General features: G+C 37.2%; 2 protein-coding genes across 2 annotated transcripts in view; one reads left to right on the top strand and one right to left on the bottom strand.

Annotated features, from left to right (window-relative positions):
- LOC129352645 (regulator of microtubule dynamics protein 2) overlaps positions 1–7,724 on the top strand; it is a 31,845-nt gene extending 24,121 nt beyond the window's left edge. The window contains exons 9-12 of the mRNA XM_055021737.1: positions 1,264–1,362; positions 3,263–3,316; positions 3,391–3,471; positions 4,705–7,724. Coding sequence (XP_054877712.1) covers positions 1,264–1,362; positions 3,263–3,316; positions 3,391–3,471; positions 4,705–4,758 — 288 coding nt within the window. The 3' untranslated portion in view covers positions 4,759–7,724. The remainder of the gene's footprint in view (positions 1–1,263; positions 1,363–3,262; positions 3,317–3,390; positions 3,472–4,704) is intronic.
- A 4,722-nt stretch (positions 7,725–12,446) lies between these two features.
- LOC129352646 (cytochrome P450 1B1) lies at positions 12,447–18,148 on the bottom strand. The gene is made up of 3 exons (XM_055021738.1): positions 18,078–18,148; positions 16,978–17,988; positions 12,447–16,178 (listed from the first exon to the last, which is right to left on the bottom strand). Exons 2-3 carry the CDS (start codon positions 17,976–17,978, stop codon positions 15,587–15,589), a joined length of 1,593 nt encoding a protein of 530 aa, XP_054877713.1. The 5' UTR covers positions 17,979–17,988; positions 18,078–18,148; the 3' UTR covers positions 12,447–15,586.
- Positions 18,149–19,282: the final 1,134 nt, after the last annotated feature.

Raw genomic sequence — 19,282 nt, 5'->3', positions numbered from 1 at the left:
ACTTGACAGCTAATACTAATGCTAGTCATAATTGGAAAGCAGCTTTTTTGGCGTGACGTTGTATTGCAACGTTTCTATACCGAAACACTGTCAGTAAATACTGAGCATTTCCATTTCACAACTGCTGAGTTTGTAATAAAAACCAGTTTAGAACAAGCCGTTAATCTAGGTCTAATTATTGATGGTGACGGCTTGCCGTAGCGCAGACTGTGTGTGTTTTTTTTAGCAGTTCGCTCCCTGGGAGGCTAACAGCAGCCATTGTTAGCTTTAAATCAGATTGCAGCGGAGTGATAGCTCCATCCTGTTTCTGTTCGGCTCGTGTTCTTTCCGTTCTGCCGTTTGTTTTTGATTCAGATAACGGCTGTTTTATGGCCATCACGCCACGTCTTTACTCACTGAGTCATCGCTGCTATATTTGGACTTTAGATCAAATATAGGGGGGTTTATTGGCACATTTTCAGATTTTGTTTTCATGCAACGTTTAAAAAATTAAAGCAAGAAATGTGAACTAAGTGTTAGTTGAAATGTAAAAAAGTTAGTAGATTTTAACCTTAGAAATAACTTTCATTCCTGGGAAAGGAGGGGGAAATAAATTAATCTTATTTTTCCAGTAGAAACACTGGAAAAATAAAAATAACACTGGTGTAATTTCACTCAGAAAATTGGTGAAAAATATTAACTTTACTATTATGCTGGTTTACAAACAAAAAAAAAGAACACCATCCATGATTTTATTTTGAAATCCTTATAAAGGAAGCTTCATATTCAAACTGCAGTTTTGTCATAAAGTGAAATCCTTTGATTAAATTCGGAAAACATTATTTACAGTGGAAACCATGTATTTTCATAGACATACCAAAAAGTTAAATCAGGTTAAACTTTTCTTGTTTTAGGTTAGTTATAATATCCCAAACAATGTTAAAAATTATATTTAACATTAAAGACAAGAAAACATGACGATATAATGTGACTTTAAAATTTTTTTTAATGGAATTATTTGTGGAAAATTTGAGGATTTTTCTAAAATATTCGAACTAAACTGCAGCTTTAAAAGCTAAAACGACGATTTGCAAACCAGCCAATCCAGGAAACCGTTCCATTTTCCTCGGCTCTGATTGGCTGAACGCCGCCAATGAAAAATAATAGAAATTTTAATGATTTCAATGAAATTGGTGCTAAAGGTCATAAATTACTCTGTATCTTCCTTCTTATTTTTTGTCTGGTATTTTCCTGTTTTAAGGTCGTTATTCGGTTATTTCCCAGGTTGCTCAGTTGTCGTGGATAGAGAGGAAAGTTGCTGCAACGCTATTTGGAGAACCTCCAAGCGCCACAATCGAAGACGCACTGAAGAATTTCCTGAAGGTAAAAACAAAAGCGTTTTTATTTTGAGGTCCTGGAAAATTTTATTTTGGTGTTTTTAAGGTTTGGAAAGTTATTTATTCAAGTAATTTATAGACAATAATTAGTAATAAAATCTAATGTTTGGTGAAAAGCTTAAATGTGGGCACCAGATATTTAAAGATTAGGAATTTTTTCTCACTGTTTGAAAACAAATCAGATAAAAATATTATTGTTTTCGATTAGCGAGAATATCTAAAAATATTTCTATTTGCTTTATGTCAGAAGTGAGATGTTTTTCAGTGTGAGAGAATTAAAAAACTTAAAATTTAGTTCCATTTTAGTTTCTCACAAAACATTATTAATAACCATATTAAATAATATCAAGTAAAGGTGAATTGAAACAGTCGTTTTTAGTTGATTTGTATTGTTTTTTGTCTCCAAAGTGGTGCTGAGAAAGTTTGAAACTTACCTTGAAAATGCTTAAAAATGCTTGGATTTTATGTGAAAAAGTTTACAAACCCAGTTATTTTTAACAAAGTGAAGCAGACGAGTGAAATTTAACAATTAATAATGCAAGTGAGTCTATTTGAGGGGCTAAATACTGAATACGGTGATAAAATCCACCTTAACATAGAGCTAAACGTTACATTGAATTTGCAGGGAACTGCTTGAAACCCATTATTGATATAGTATTGGATATTGATATCGGTGTATTTTTAAATAAACAACCTGTTGGATGAATGTGGATTAATCCTAATTGGTTGAAATGAATGAACAAATACTCTTAAATAACAGAGAAAGTTGAGTTTTTATTTAGTTTTGTTAGTTTTTGTTCTCACAATCAACCAGAATCGAGTTTATTTTGCGCCGCAGCAGAAATTTTCCCTCCTGCGTTCCTTTTTGTTTTAATCTGTGTGTTTTCAGAGCGGTCTAATCTGCGTTCCCACATTTCAACTGTTTATACAGCAGAGAAAATACTTTTGCCCCTGGCCAGTTTTCCTCTGCATGCCTCTTCTCATCAGCTGGGCTTTAAGTGAGTCGTGCTGCGACTCGCTGGCGAAAACCTGGGAGCACGTCTGCAGCTGGAGGGAACAAACCCAGCGCCAATTCAGACTCAAACCGCCACTGTTACAGAAGGTGGAGTAAAGGCGGGGCCGGTTACCGTGGCTACCATAATTGCACCTGACCAATCAGCGTATTCGTTTTACGTGAAAACAAAAAACAGATCCTTCCTCCAAACCGTCTCCAGCTGCGCGTCCATTAACTGTAAAACTGCACAAATCGGAATTACGAAAATAAATTTGCTTGATGGAACTGTTTGGTTTTTTTGTAGGATTTTTTATTTACAGTAAAAGTTTTGTGCGCTGTTGTAAACAGTCTGTTGTCTTTTTGTATTTCATCCTGCACTGCAAAGACACACAATCTGACAAAGTATTTCTGGTTTAGTTTCTTGAGTAAACTAGAAATAAGACAAAGTAACTTAAAAGTAACTTTTTAATTGTTTGAAGTCAATATTTCATTGATCAATATTTCATTGATATTGATGAGAAGGCAGTAATAATCGGGAAGATTATTGCAATTTTTTCACAATCGTTACCAAGTTCCTCTGGCAGTTTATTTCACTTATAATGAAACGTTTTTCCCATATTGTGTATTAATTTGTCTGCCAGTAGAACTTTTTCACCAACATTAAGGAATTATTTAGTCAAAGAAAAAAAAGCTCTTGTATCTTTTCTGAAAAGTTACTTTTAAGTTAGTTTTTTGTCTCTTTTTGTGCCGCGATGCTGCTGTTGTAGTTTTCACTCTGTGCGGCAATAAGGAATATTTCTTTTCTTCTGATCTGTTGGATAATCTGTTTTCTGCTGAGGTAAATCCGCCGGCTCAGAAATGGACCAGTTTTGTGTTTTTTCTGTTAACGCAGGTTGAAGAGATTCATCCTTCGTACTCGAAGCTGAACTACGTGTTCCTGGCGAAGGTCAGTGACGGTTTCTGATGATCCCGTTGGCCGTAAACTGTGATTTATCTTAACTTTACAGTTTTTTGTGGCAGTGTTATAAAGCTTTGGGGCAGAGCGAGAAGGCCAGGAAGATGTGTGAAGCTGCATCGTCCATGAACACCGTCTGCAAAGAGGTTCGCTTCACTTTAAACCCAAAACATTTCCATTTTAAACCAATAGAACATGAAGTAAAAAGAATTTCATTCTAGACATGGAGTTTTTGCTCATTCCTCAATCATCGAGGTCTGGACTTTGACTAGGCCATTCTACCCTCTATTTGTCTTTTCTATAAATTCACCACAGAGCAGTAATTAATCCAAAACTTTCATGTAAGAGAAAAAGACGTCTGTAAATATGTGTCACCCAGAACTCATCAAGTTTTAGCTCTGTAAAAAATCCTTTGCTGTCCAATTACTAATTGGTTTATCCAGAAATTTATTTATTTATTTCCAATGTTGGATAAAACTGTTATTTCAAAAACCAACAGAATATTTTTTATCAGATTAATTGATTAATTGTCGGCATAATCGATAGATTAATCAGTAAGTAAAATCTTTAGCTGCAATTTAGTTTTATAGTTTCATCAATATTCACTTTTCTTAATCCAATCTGAATTGAGGGTAAATTAGTTTCTTTTTGTGTGTGTCTTATTTTGTTTAATGTTCTATCAAATAACAGCCAAAACTAAATTTGTTGATTTATTTCAGAAAGTTCAAAGACAAAGTGCTCTGGGTTTTGGTGACATTTGTCCTTCTTACCAGTTGGTGGCGCTAATGCCACTGCCAGTGGCTATGATGAATGAACACGAAGAAGAAGAGGAACTATTCACTAAGACTGTCTATTGACCAAATACATGTGCAATTTGACATTTTTTAAATGAATTTGCTTAATGGAAATACAGCAATTTAAAAAACACAAATTTGTTTGATGAAAAGTTTTGTTGGTTGGATGAGCTATGTTCTTCTGGCTGGATGCAAATCGGTTTACTTTACAAAACTGCAGTGGAAACACTTTTGTCACATCACATGAGTCACGTAATCAACAACTGGATGTTACTACTGCCAGAAACAACAAACAAGACGACAGCAGGAAGTTTTTGATGACTTGTCACCTGAACAAATTTATTCTTTGTGATTTTGTTTCTTATTAATTGGGGAAAAAAACATAACAGCAAATTATTTTTTTATTTTTTAACATTAGCAGAAAATTGACAAAGTTTTACACACATTTCTACTTTCGCTTTACAATAACGCACCACTGCCAGTGAAAACAGAATGGAAAAACATTTAAAGACAGTTAGCTTCAGTTAGTGGCTGAACAGTTCAAAATGAGCCAAAAATGACTTTAAAATATTTTTCTTTATTCAGGATGAAGAAGCGCAAAAGGAGCTGGATTTACTCTACCCTTCAGTCAGAGTGTGAAAACGCGAAGGAACCATTCTGAAGTTATTTATATGTATACATATATAATATGGGGGGGAATCAGTAGGTGAAAATATCTGTTTGATTCACTCTGTGAGTGCAACACTATCATATATTTTTATTAGTTTTCTTATTCTTTTGGTTAATTCTCGTTTCTAATCATGAAAAAGTTCATATCTGTCCATTTTTATGTTATAATCTGAGTTTATGCACTTATTATGTATGTGATTTTTTTTTTTTGCTCCAGACTTTATACACATGGGTGACGCCATATACACTACAAAAACAATCTTACCAAGTATTTCTGGTCGAGTTTCTGGTGCAAATATCTAACGACACTTTAAATACGGCAAAACAAACTAACAAGAAACTTTTCAGCAAAATGAACAAGCTTGTTTTAGCTCCTATATCCATATTTATATCATGGGAAAAATGTTTTATTATAAGTGAAATAATCAGCCAGTGGAACTAGAACTTTTTCATCAATATTGAGGAATTATTGACAGAAAACATGGTCCTCACTGAAATGTTAGTTTAGTTAGTTTTGTCTTATTTTAAGTGAAGATATTTACACTAAAACAAACAAAATATAAAATGTGTTTTTGCAGTGAAAGGCTCTGCTGCAAAGATCATTTCATGAAATCATCTTCAGTTTCCACCTACGCTAAGAGAAACGGGTCATATTTCAGAGAATCCCACAGAGTTTGAGGCAAATTAAAACATTTACCTGGAAACAGAAATGAAACTGAAAGATCCTGCTTCACTGTAAAAAGTCATCCGTAACAGAATCTCAGCAGTTTTCCCAACAACTTTTATTTTGTTGCGCCAGATGAATCATTCAGCTCTGCTTCTCCCTTTTCTGATGTTTTTATGCAGAAGCAGTGAAGGTTCTGCTGGATTGTGGCTCCGCAGTGGAATTAGATTATCACTAAATCAATGATTCATTTAAAGACCAGAACATTATTTGGAACAACAGCATAATAACGACTGATGGAAAAGTCTGACAGCGAAGATGAAACAACCATTATGGACGGAAACATAGAGAGCAGCAGCAAGTTTCAAAAAACTCTGAAAGTTGCATTAATTTCAGACATTCTCTAGAAAAAAAGTGGAAACTTTTTCCAAAAAACAATTTCCAAAAGTCAAAAATTTCCTAAAATATGTGAAATTTTTATATTAATTCAAGATATTTTCTTGAAAAAAAATTACATTTTTGTGTTCTAACAGCTAAAAATTTGCAAGACAGAAATCTCAATTTTTTAAATAGTTCTTTTAAAAAAAACTTGGAAATTTTAAATTTTCAGACACCAGATATTTTTGAGAAAAAAAATGCAGTAATTTTAAGTTTAATCTGAGAAATTTGAAACTGGGTCAAAAATTTGCTCAAAACATCTCAGAAAGTTTAAATTCAGAAATTTCAGACCTCCAAAGGTTGAAAATTTTCTCAGACATAAACAAAATCTCTGAGATAAAACTTGGAAGTTTCAAAATCTGAAACTTTCATTCTGAAAAATGAAAGTTTTTCAGAAAACTGGGTTCACCTGGGTTCACCTGGGTTCACCTGGTTAACGTGAACATGTTTTTAAATTACTTGGTGTTTGTGGGGGAAGCGGCGAGCGACGGGAAAAATTCCCCAGGATCTGTGAATCATCTGAACCCTGATTTACATAATTCCTCCTGAAGCAAAAGTAGAAGTTTACAGAAAGTGATGAGGGTGACTGAAAAAAAGGAAATATTGACTTTATTCTCAGAATTCTGACTTTAATCTTCTGAGAAAAAAGTCAGAATTCTGAGAAAATTATCAACATTTTGAGAATATTCTGAGAAGAAAATTTGAATTTTGAAATTTAAACAATTCAGAACATAAAAAGTCAAGTTTGATCAAAATGTAACCAAATTCTAAGAAAATTCAGAAAAAGTCTGAATTCTTAGAAAAATCAAAAGTTTGAGCATTTTTTTAATTCATGTTTTTCAGAAACCCAAATTATTTTCTGTAAAAGTCAGACTTTCTTCATTTTACTGTTGTATTTTTTGGGGGTAATTTATTTTATATGAAGATGATTTTCATTACATTTTATGTATAAAGTTCAAATGATGCCGTTTGAAGGTCAGATAAGCTGTAGTTTATGTAAAAAAATATGTAACAAAACCATGAATATCAGGAGTTGTGAAAAAGAAAAGTAGATGTATCTGTTGGTGTTTTGATGTTTTTATTAATCTGAATGTATCTGAGACCATTACTGTTGGATTGCTGTTTGATATTCCTGGATGCTTTATTGATGTTAAATCTCACACTGATTTTAATTCTGACATATTGGCTCCCAGATTATTATGAATCCTTTTGGATTGAATTATGCAACTTCAGTATAACTTACGTTTGTTTTAAGGCTTTTTATCCAGCATGTACGAAGAGCTTCGGGTCAAATGTACGACACCGAATCAGGACCTTCGTAGAGAAAATACGAAACAGAAGAATCAGAAAGTTTTACATTATTCAGAGTAAAAGTCTAAATTTTGCTAAAAGAAAAATCTGAAATTTTGAAATTAAACTCAGAAATTTTCTAGGAAAAGTCCAAATGTAAGAAACTCAGAAATTTTATTGATTTTTTTTACTTTTTAAACTAAGAAATTTCCTTGTTTTTTTTTTTTGTTGAAAATTTCAGCAATTTTTGATGGAAATTTAGTCGTTTTTGCCGCTAAATGACCCTAAAGCGCCGTCATACAAACAAACATTCATATCCTTTTAAAGCTTCTTTTCTTCCTGTGTGTCTTTGTTCTGCCTTTTTTTACCAGCTGAATGTACGTAAATGATTTAAATATTTTTCTGACTGGCTGAAGCTGCGGCTCAGTCATTACTGGAAAGTGTTAGTAAATCTACAAATTACTGACTGGAGGAATCGTTTTCCTGCCTTGTTTGTGTTCTTTTCTGTTTTATTGGTGTTTATTAAAAAAACAGTAACACGTTTTGTAATCTCCAGTGTATAATTAAAGTAATAATTTTTTATGTTAAACCAAATTGATCTTCATCCAAAGTCATCCTGGAGTAACAAGTTTGGTCGTGTCATGCAGAATTCGCCTCTGAACATTGTGTGCCAGCGCAGCGGGGAGTTTGTTCGCCTCCCGCTGGTCTCGTCATGTTTCATCTGTTTTTCGGTGCTTCCCAAATCAGTGCAGGTGTTTGTTCATGGAAACTTCACCTTTCCTGCCTGTTTTTATAAGCCTCCTTTAATCAAGCGCTTCGGTCGAGACAGCTGTGGTGTCTGCACATGCAGATGTTGCAAACGGGTTCAGAAGCTGCACCATTAAACGTTTGTTTGGTTTTTTTCCCTGCTGCTGCACCAAATTTTCATCCAGAGGCCATATTTGATCGATTGCCTGTTTCATTGCCTGTTGCATTGCAACACGATAAAATCCTATATTTGCTGAGTCAACTTGACTCATTTAAAGGGGCAGCGTTATGTAAAATCCACTTTTTTAGCTCCACATGTTTTAATGTTATTCCTTCAAGAATAAACCTTGAATCTTTCATACATGTTTAACAAGTCCTTTAATCTTCATGGCAACCATTCAGCTGCGCAAAACGCCTGGTTGGCCCTAGCCCCGCCTTCGAGGCGCAGCTCCTCTCTCACTCAGCTCCATCAGACTAGCCAGCAGCAATTAGCAAACACCTGGTGGAACTGAGAAGCTTCTGAGCTACTTCTCAGGGCAACGCTGAAAAAAATGTTGATTAAGGGTTAATGGAGGAGAGATGTAGGGATGACTTCCTGAAGGCGGAGTTTCAGAAAGAGAAAACATTTTAAAGAGACAGACGCCCAATTTCAAGGCATTTAATTACGATGTCAAATTTCTTTAAAGTCATATTTGATACATGCGGCTACTAAAGTTAACATACTGACTTGATTGTTATAATTGATTTAAGTTTTTACATTACTACAAGTTGACTTAACATAAAATTTCACATTTTATCCCTGTTGAACTAATTTCCAAGTTTAATCAACTTTGTAATGTTCATTAATTACTCAGAATTTTTTACAGCTTTGGAATGTTTTTTTTATTGTAAATTGTGTTTGAGTCTAAATAAGAAACAAAAGAAAATTTTCAATATTTTGTGCAAACTAAGAATTTTACAGATTCTGACCAGAACACACAAACAAAAATTCATTTCTGAATATTGAAAATGTATGCCTTCAAATATGTTTACATTTTTCTGAAAAATAAATAAAAACAATAGACATAATTGCATTAACTCTTACTAGTACTGAAAATATTCTTAAATTTTCTAAGTCATAATTTGTTACAAACATTCTTAAATGTTTAAAGAAAGTTTTAAACTTATACATTTTTAAATGTAAAAGTATATTGACTTTAAATGTTTTTATTTGTTTCATGGTGTAGTTTGTTCTGTTGTTATCAATCTGATTGTTAGAGAAACCAACATGTAATATTGGAGCCATATGGAGAAAATTATAAAATTACAAGAATAAAGTTATAATAATATAACTATACTTTTATTATTTTCAGGATCTATTGTGCATTTATATACTTGACCTTATCTATAAAGTTTTATAGTTAATGTTAAAATTAGCTCTGATCAATTAATAAAGTCCATTTAGATCTTTTAGTGTTGCAATTTGGCCTCCATCCAGTAGAGGGCGCCGCTGGTCATCATTAAGCGAAGAAAGACCAATATGGCGGATGTGCCCAAGCAGAATAGTTAAGAGAAACGGTCCAAACAGAACGCAGTGGGGAACAACATGCGCTTTATACTGTTCTGTTTACAAATAATAAATCCTCAAAAAGCTCCATAAGTTTCTCCTTTATAGCGCCGAGCTGCATGACGAAGTAGCATTAGCATGTTATGGAAAATGTCATTAGCGTTAGCATGTTATGGAAAATGTCATTAGCATGTTATGGAAAGACAGTTTGCTCTCTTGCCGAAAGAGAAAATGTCCGCTTATTATTTAACGGTTAGTCGGTCGATAAGATAAGTCCACTTTAGATTAACTCATTAATTATAACTTACATCCCTAATTATGTGTAATTATGTCTCTTTGTGAACCAGAAGTTTGTCTTTGTTTAATCACCCCACCATGAGAAATAATCACCCCACCTTGAGAAAATAGCTGTGCAAATAGAATAAAATAAAATGTGATCGTAATGCTCATAACAAGTGCATTCACGCATTGAACTTGACCCAAAGTCAACCCCTCTGCTCAGCTTTGGACTATTTCTGGCTAGACCTGCTGTTTGTTCAGGACTCACTTCAAATAACCCCAGTCTCAGCCCTGCTGTGACATTTTGCTGTCTGAATACCACAACCTCCATAATTCATATGCTGCACATCCACACATTCATTCTGCTGAAGTTACACAACTTGCATGTGTTTTATCTCCAGCCAATGCAAGATGCAAGCTATCAGTCTCATGCTAATCTGGCTAATGCAGACTTGACAGGTTAAGCTGTGATGATATAGGATGTATCTAACAACCAATTCATGCAACATGTCAAGTTGCTTTGCAATGTAGCGCCAGAAAACGGCTCTTTAATGATTGGTGTCCAAATGCTTTGCACAGCAACATTTTCTCTGTAATCGCCATTGGGGCTCAACATGCTAGTGACTCAACATGCTAGTGACTCAACATGCTAGTGACTCTACATGCTAGTGACTCAACATGCTAGTGACTCTACATGCTAGTGACTCAACATGCTAGTGACTCAACATGCTTGTGACTCAACATGCTAGTGACTCTACATGCTAGTGACTCAACATGCTAGTGACTCTACATGCTAGTGACTCAACATGCTAGTGACTCAACATGCTTGTGACTCAACATGCTAGTGATTCAACATGCTAGTGACTCTGCATGCTAGTGACTCAACATGCTTGTGACTCTACATGCTAGTGATTCAACATGCTAGTGACTACATGCTAGTGACTCAACATGCTTGTGACTCAACATGCTAGTGACTCTACATGCTAGTGATTCAACATGCTAGTGACTCTGCATGCTAGTGACTCAACATGCTAGTGACTCTACATGCTAGTGACTCAACATGCTAGTGACTCAACTAATGTTGACTCAACATTAGCATGAGGGCTAGTTAGCCCTCATGCTAACTTTAGACTCTTAGCTTATTTAATGCTATGTTGTTGACGCCATACATGCTACTGACAGCATTTAAGCTAACCTTAGCATTTTGGCTAATTGTAGCTTATTCACTAATGTTAGCATACAGAATGGAGTGAGTCCATATTTTCACTATTAAGATTCTGAAAAGTAAATTTTTATTCAGCTCTTTTCACATTAAACATAAATCTTGATCAGGGCAATAAATCAATTAATCACATGATAAATTGAAACAAACTCAATAATTTCGATTTGCATGATTTATTATTTTTCTGTTTTCTCTCTTTCTGCCAAAAAACTGGATTAAAAAGGTTTTTAGTCTGTTGCTTTGGTCTCAACTAAACCTTTTTTTATTTATTTTACAGAGAATTCATAATTAAATTTATTTGTTGTTTCTGTTTTGTTTATTTTGGATACTTAAAATGTCTTCCAGTTTCAGTGTTAAATGTTAGAGTTTAAAGTTAGAATAAAATTACAGTTTCAAGAAAATATGCAAAAAAACATCTCATTAAAAGTTATTCTGCAGCTTCAACAGAAACTAAGTAGGAGAATTTTGAAATGCAGCTTAATATCTTATAAACACACTAAATACAAACAAAGTGCCATAAAGTCAAAGGTGTGGGGAAACTTTAACATCCAGAGTGAAAAGACGTAAATGTTTCAGCTCAGCATTTTGTAATGTTTTGCAGTTTGACTAAAGGAAGCAATGATTTCACTCCCATTCATAAAGGTTATGCTTGGAGAGCTGCCACACGTTTCTCCAGGGGCTGTTTAGTCCTGGGAATTACCTCGGATTTGTAAAAATGGGAAAAAAGAGAAAGCTGGTCGGTATCAGCAGCCATCTACTGTCTGATTCTGTCACGCTCTGGTTAGTCGGCAGCTATGTGCCTCACTTTGAACGAGTACAGGATGTTCCAGCAGGCCCAGATAAAAATCAGAACAGGCAGAAGGTTCTTAGAAACTTTTCTCTTTCTGCTCCCGGCTGCAGCTCAGGTCTTGGAAAGCATCGAACGGGACAGTTTTGGTTTATAACATCAAAAACCAAGCTGGATAGATTCATTTGGATTAAAAGTAGTAGACAGAACTGACCTACACTGCAAAAACAAACTCTCACCAAATATTTTTGTGTATTTTCTAGAGCAAATATCTTAGTACAATTTTTTAAAAATTAAATTAACTTCCAAGTAACTTTTTATTAAGAAATGAATACTTGTTTTAAATAAACAATTCTTTAATATTGATGGAAAAATGTTTCTATTGGCAGATTATTTTACTTTGACATGGAAAAATAACCTGCCAGTGGAACAAATCGCTTTTCATCAATACCAAATAATTATTTACTCAAAACAAGCTTCTGAGTCTTTCAGTAAAGTTGTCTTTCGAGTTACAGGTTGGTAAAATTTAATTTCAAAAACCTTCTGAAGGGAAAGTTACAAATCAGGAGGCGCTGAGGCTGAACTGAACAGAAAACATTTAAAATTGATAAAAAGCAAATTGTATCTCCAATATTTTCATTTTGTGCAGCATGGGTCCAGAAAAAAAGAAGCTTAGCAAACTGGCTGTGGATAAAATCATTTTATTTGGTTTTCTCTACACTGTAAATGTTTACATGTTGCAGTTACATGAACCAGATCCTGCAGGAGCCAGTAGATCTCTGCCTCTAATGTGAGACGTTGAGAATCAGATTCCTGCGCAAACACACCCAAAGTGAGCCCAGCTTTAGCGAGGAGGAGAAATAACCAGGTTCCAGTTTCACATTTTCTATGCAGTTTCTGCAGTTTAATGCCCTGCACTGCAAAAAAAACCAAAGTCTTACAAAGTGTTTCTGCTCTAGTTTCCAGTGCAAATATCTTCATAAACTCGAAATAAAAAAAAACTAACAAGCAACTTTTCAGCAAGAAATCAGAGCTTGTTTTTAGTCAGTAATTCCTTGAAATTGATTTTAAAAAGTATTTATTTCTGCTGGCAGATTATTTCACCTGTAAAGTCTCGTCAAGTGAAACAGACTCCAAATGGATCAAAAACTTTGTTTACATCAATATTAAAGAATCATTAACTGAAAACATTTTTGTTTGTTTTGTCTAATTTCAAGTTTACTCAGATTTTTACACTAGAAATTAGACCAGAAATACTTGGTAAGACTTTGTGTTTTTGCAGTGTAATAATGAGATCCTGTCTCCATATACTGCTGCACACTGTCAGCCAGCTGGCTGAAAGAAACATACTCCACATTTCACTCGAATCCCTCTGATGCTTTATAACAGCAGCAAGATTTATTGGTTTTTCTCTCTTAAGCAAAAATAATTTCAACAATTTTGCTGTAAAACACGTAGATATTTTATTATTTTAGTCGTCAGCAGGTCAGAATTTCTAATCCTGCACTGCAAAAACAGAAAATATTACCAAAGGTTTTTTTTGTCCAGTTTTTTTCAGAATAACAAGTTTTATTTACATAGTGAAAATATTTCTGTATTTTCACTTAAACTAACTTAAAAGTAACTTTTCAGTAAGATATAAGAGCTTAAAAAATACTAAATATGGATGAAAAAAGTTTCACGTATTTCACAGTCAACTGAGCCGTCGCCTAGCAACCCACAGTGTTTTACGTTTAACATGGTAAAAATGTTTTTTTACATGTGAAATAATCTCGTAGTTTTTCTCTAAATCTTGATAAAAAATTTGTTCTTGAGTTAGTTTTGCCTTTTTTTCAGTGTGCTGATATATTTGTACCAGAAACCCTCGGTGGTGTTTTCTGGTTTTGCAGTGCGCGTCTGTAATGTCCTTTACATTTTCCCGACTCTGTGAGCGTCCAGAGAAACGTCTGTTCACATGTGAAATCTGACCGTCTCTTTACAACAGCATCTGTAAAAAGTTAAAGAATATATTAGATTAAATAGTATTTTAGTCTTTCTCTTCCTGAGGAATAAACTGGCATATGTATTAATTTACACGTTAACATGTAGAGTTAGCAGAGCTGCAGCAAGGAGCTCATGTAGCTGCAGCGGCTTGTTTCCGAAACACAGTTATGAAGAAACACGACTGAGAAACATTTGGCTTGTTATTCAAGCAGATAAAGTGATTTTTCACCAGGCAGCAAAGCAGCAATAAAGGCTTCAGTGTGCAGGTTCTTTTCCACCTTGCAGGGAAACGTTGTGCAGCAGCTCAGTATCAGGATCAGAGCTTCATTGTTGTGTTTTTCCAGACTGTTTTCTGGTTCTGCAGCCGCTGCAGGCTGCAGCGGCTGCAGGCCTCGGCTCTGACCGATCAGCTGCGGCCGGCTAACGTTGGGGACAGATGTGCCGTCGCTGTCTGAGCGCAGCTACAAATTCAGGTGCAGACGCGTTTATCAGCTCCTCTGGTTAAAGCTCTGCTGAGTCTTAAGTCTCTGCTACTGCAGCAGCGAAAAGATTTAGAAAAATCTTCCCACAGCAACCAAATGAGCTTTTCAATGAAATTGAACAATCAATAAATTAAGGTGTTTTTTAACGGCTGCCATTAATGATTATTTTAATGAGTGATTAATTGATTATTCTGACGATTAAGTGATCAATCGGATAAAAAATATTGACATATTTTTTATCTAATATTAGAAATACGTTAAAAATGCAAATAATTACATTTTATTCCTTTACTAAATCTGACCCGAGTGAAGCTAAAACAGAAAAAGGTGGGAGGTTTTTTCTAAAATGCCAAATGTAAACACCATTGCTGAGTGCGATGGAGGAACCGTCATGCTGTGGGCCTCTTTTTATCCCAAACACCCCGGACACCTCGTTATGTTCATGCAGGATTTCTACAATATCAGGGGATTTTAAATAAAAAGAATCTGACGATGATCTGAAATCTCTTGTGAGAAAAAAGTTTGAATTTTTCTACACTTTCAAGTCCGATCATGTTAATATTTCAAATATTTTTTTAGGCTGTTCACTTATATTTACTAGAGGTGCTGATAAATGTCTGCTTCCAAATATCTACTGCATATTTAGGCACAAACCAAATCTCTGCTCTTCCTTATTCTTCATTTTCTGAGTCCTTAGACCAGGAGTCTGTTGCACAACTTGGAAAAAACAACTAAAACATTTAGACAAATATCTACTTTAGGAAACTTGTCATCAGTTTAAAGAGCCACTAATTTATTTATATTTTTAGTATTTAAAATGAAGCTGATTGATAAACTTTTTTATGTGATGGAAAATGCAATAAATCACATTTTTAAAAACTAATCAGGTATTTTAGTGTCATCCATACACTGCAAAAACACACAATGTTACAAAGAGGTTTTTTAGTATAATTTTGTCTTATAAGTGAAAAACTCTGCCAGTAGTTTTGACTTAGAGGAAGCTTTTATATTTTACGGAAAAGTTGGTTTTGTTTTATTTCAAGTGGTGAAATATTTGCACTTAAAAGGAGACAAAAACTCTTGGAAAGATTTTGTGTTTTTGCAGTGTAGCTTCTAGCGACAGCTAGCTTCTAGCGACAGCTAGCTTCTAGCTTCAGCTAGCACCAGCTAGCTAGCTTCTAGCTTCAGCTAGCTTCTTTTCTCCATTTTTGCAGGAATAAAATGTAGACCTATTAAAAATTCAGCATCTGTTTTTATACTTGTACTAAAACGGTTGTTTTTAATTTCTGGCTGAAGTTTTCAGGTCCGATGATCCATTTGTGGCTCCGGCGCCGCAGGTTGCGGACCCCTGCTGTGACCTTTAATCTTTTGCCTGTGATTCTGCGGCTGCCTGCGCCGCGCCAGCGTCCAGCAGAGTCACGTCGTCCCGCAGCGACACGGCGATGGCGTAGTCCTCCGGTTTGAGGGTCAGGCCGTACTTGTAGTCCAGGTTCAGCGTCTTCGCCGGGTCGGCGCCGATGTGGCACTGATGCACCAGCAGCGCCGTGAACAGGAACAGCTGCATCTTGGAGAGCTCCTCGCCGATGCACCGCCGCCGGCCCAACGAGAAGATGAGCACGTTGGCGGCCAGGTCTTTGTTCAGCGCCCCCTGGGGGTCCAGGAAGCGCTCCGGGTCAAAGGTCCCCGGGTTGGACCAGGTGTTCGGGTTGTGGTTGACGGACCACTGGTTTATGAAGATGACGGTGTTCTTTGGAATGGCGTAGCCCATGATGGAGGTGTCTGTGATGGTGGAGTGGGGGATGGTGAGTGGGATGAAGCTGGTGAAGCGCATGACCTCGTAGAGGAAGGCCATGACGTACGGCAGCCCGTTCTGGTCCTCGATGGACGGCAGTCGGGTCCGGTCCACAACTCTGTCCACCTCCAGCTGCAGCCGCGTTTGGATCTCAGGGTACCTGACGGCGAGACATCAACTTTTTTACAAGCTTGTTAACGCTGCACCGCTCCAGACCAAAACCAACCAATCAGAGCCAGGAGGCGGGCATTAGGCTGTCAATCATCCATGTGAATGCCCTGCTAAATGTGTTAATGGTGGAGAAACAATTTACCATTATAGGAAAACTGTTTATCTGCTTTCATTGGCTAGTTAGCATGCTATGATATGAGGAAGAAGCTGTAGTAACAGTAGTGAGGATGATTGACAGCGCTAAGACCCGCCTCCTTTCTCTGATTGGTTGTTTCTAGATAGAAATGGGAGGAAGAGGCAGAGTTTTCACAAATATATGATAAATATATTTTTATAAAAGTTTCAGAAAAAATGGTTATTTGATTTGTGCTGAGGCAGAAAAGAAAAACAGGAGGAAACAGGAATGGAGATGTTTCAACATAGACAGTAATTAACTCATAAATATTATAGAGGAGCTAAAATATGTCAGTTATTTCCTGAGAGTAGGAAATAACTGAGGTGTTAAATCAGTGATTAAACTTTTCAGTGTTTTTGTTTGTTGTGCATTTGGACTAAATATTTTTAAGATGCCAAATTTAAAACGCCTAAAAACTTAAAATCCGGATAAACTTTCAGATTTATTCTTTTTTTCCTTCCTTTTTAAATTTCCTGTTATGGAAACTGAAGCAGGTAAAATCTGACATTTAAACGAAACTTTTGATCAGTTCAACTTTAATGTTTCACATGAATCCGGTTTTAAAGCTGAACAGATTATTTTATCAAACATCCCGGATTTGAAGGTTTCTTACTTCACCAGTATGAGGACGATCCACTGCAGCGCCGTGGACAGCGTGTCCTGGCTGGCCCCAAAAATGTCCCCTATGGTGGGGGTCACGAAGTCCGTCCCGGCGGAGAGCCCCGCGCGGTCCGTGATTTGGTCCAGAGCCACGATGAACGCGTCCGTCATGTCCCGGATGGCGCTCGACTCGATGGACTTCCTGTGCTCCAGGACTTTATCCCGGATGAACACGCCGAAGTCCCGGTTCAGGTTCTTGAAGTCCTCGAAGATGGTTTTGATTGGGTTGGGGAAATACTGGAGCCACGGCATCACGTCCACGATGCTCCCCGCTCCCACGGTCTTGGTGAACTTGTCGTTCCTGCCCACCACCTCCCGGAACTCCGCATCCTCGTAGTTGTACCTCCTCCCGAAGCAGACGGCGCTCATCACGTTGGCCGTGGACACCACCAGGTCGGCGCCGGGCTGGAAGTACCGCTCCGCGCGCGTCTTCTCCACGAACCGCCGCAGAAGCTCCCGGAACTCGGCCTGGACGTGCTGCTCGAAGGTCCGCTTGGTCTGCGGGTTCCCGGTGGAGAACATGCGCACGGTGGACTGCGCCACTTTGCGGTGCGTCTTCCACCAGTCCGAGACGGTGCCGAACGCCATGCTCCGGCCGTCGGAGATGAACCGGAAGGAGGTGAAGTCCGGCCTCCCGGCGAAGTCCAGACCCTGCTTGATGAGCGCCGGGCGGATGGCGTCGCCGTTCAGAACCACCACGGTTCGGCTGCCCAGCTGGATCTGGAAGACGTTGCCGTACTTCCTCGCCATGCGGGTGCAGTACAGGTGCGGCGCGTTGCCGAGCTGCGCGGCGTTGCCGATAACGGGCCAGGCGAAGGGCCCCGGGAGGCCCGGAGGGGCCCCGCGGCGCCGGAGCCACACGGAGAGCAGCAGAGCCAGGCAGGCCGCCAGCAGGGCCCCGGGGGCCAAACTGAGCCCCGCGGGGGGGAGGAAACCCTGCAGGGACGCTTCCATAACGCAGATCCTGCGGGACGAGAATAATGAGAATAATTGTTATAATTGTAATAGATTTTCTGGAAGGAATTGAGCTCGTTTTTATCTTTGATGAATTACCTTAAAAGCAACAAGAACCAGATGATTCCTCTACATTTCTGCTGCGGAGGTTTTGCAGCCGCAGACTCCCCGCTGCGTGTTTTCTGTGTGCGCACTTCCCGCTGCGGGTCTTTTATCTGCGGGCGGCTGCAGCATCACGGCCCGTCAGCGGCTCCGGCGCAGCGGGGGGGTGGGGGGCCTCGGCGCTCCGCTTCTCCTCCCACCTCCTCCTCCTCATCATCATCATCATTATTATTAGCGGTTGTTGTTGATGAATGTTGCATGTTTATTGTCATAAACCATTTATTTCGAATTGGGGTTTTTAAAAATCGCTTTTGCAGAACAGAATCTGAAAATTCAAAGCAAAACAGAAAAAAATAATTAAAAAAAAAGACATTTAGCCTGAAGATTCATCTCCAAATCCAAAACATTCTGTGGCAGCATGTAATGTTTTATTATTTAAAAGTAACATTTAGATAAATTCAGCCAATCATGAATGGATTTTTACAAATTATTTTCATTATTATCAAGGTGGAATAATGCATTTAAATAAATTCAAATCAATCACGACAAGAGCATTATTATTATTATTATTATTATTATTATTATTATTATTATTATTATTATTATTATTATGACGTATTTTGAGCAAAATAAAATACAGAACTTGAATAAAATCAGATGTTCTTCTTTTATTTCATCACATGTCATATTGCTGGTTTTATTTAGTTTATCAAAGAGAAAACATAAACCTGTATAAACTTGAGACTCTCCAGCCTGCAGGTTCACCAGAGTTCATCCTCTCATCGTTTCTCATCTCGATCCGGACAGAAACATTTAAAATGCTTTTTTTTTAGGTCTCATTTCAAATTAAAAGCTTTGCAGATGATTAAAACAACAAACTGAAAATGTCCTGAACTCTAAACGTCTGGTTTGTTTAATAAATATTTATTCAAGGCAACTTTATTTTTATAGAGCAACTTTCAGCCAAAGGCGATTCAAAGTGTCTCTACAAGAAAATTAAAAACAAGAAGACATTTATAAAAACAAACCTGAGAAGAATTAAGTGTTACAAATAAGGAAGCCGTGAGAGCCAAAAAGGATTTAGTGGTTTTAGTAAATTTGAGACAGAGAGCCTGGCTGCGCTTCCCTGCGGAGCCACAAGGGGGCGAACCAACATGCGGTACCGGGCGGGAACGAAACCAGAACCCGACCCAACTCAAGGA

This window comes from Poeciliopsis prolifica, unplaced genomic scaffold, assembly GCF_027474105.1.
Source record: "Poeciliopsis prolifica strain line A6 unplaced genomic scaffold, Auburn_PproV2 SCAFFOLD078, whole genome shotgun sequence".
Classification (NCBI taxonomy): Eukaryota; Metazoa; Chordata; class Actinopteri; order Cyprinodontiformes; family Poeciliidae; genus Poeciliopsis; species Poeciliopsis prolifica.
Note: the sequence above shows the minus strand (reverse complement) of the source record. Positions and strands in the feature narration are given on the sequence as shown.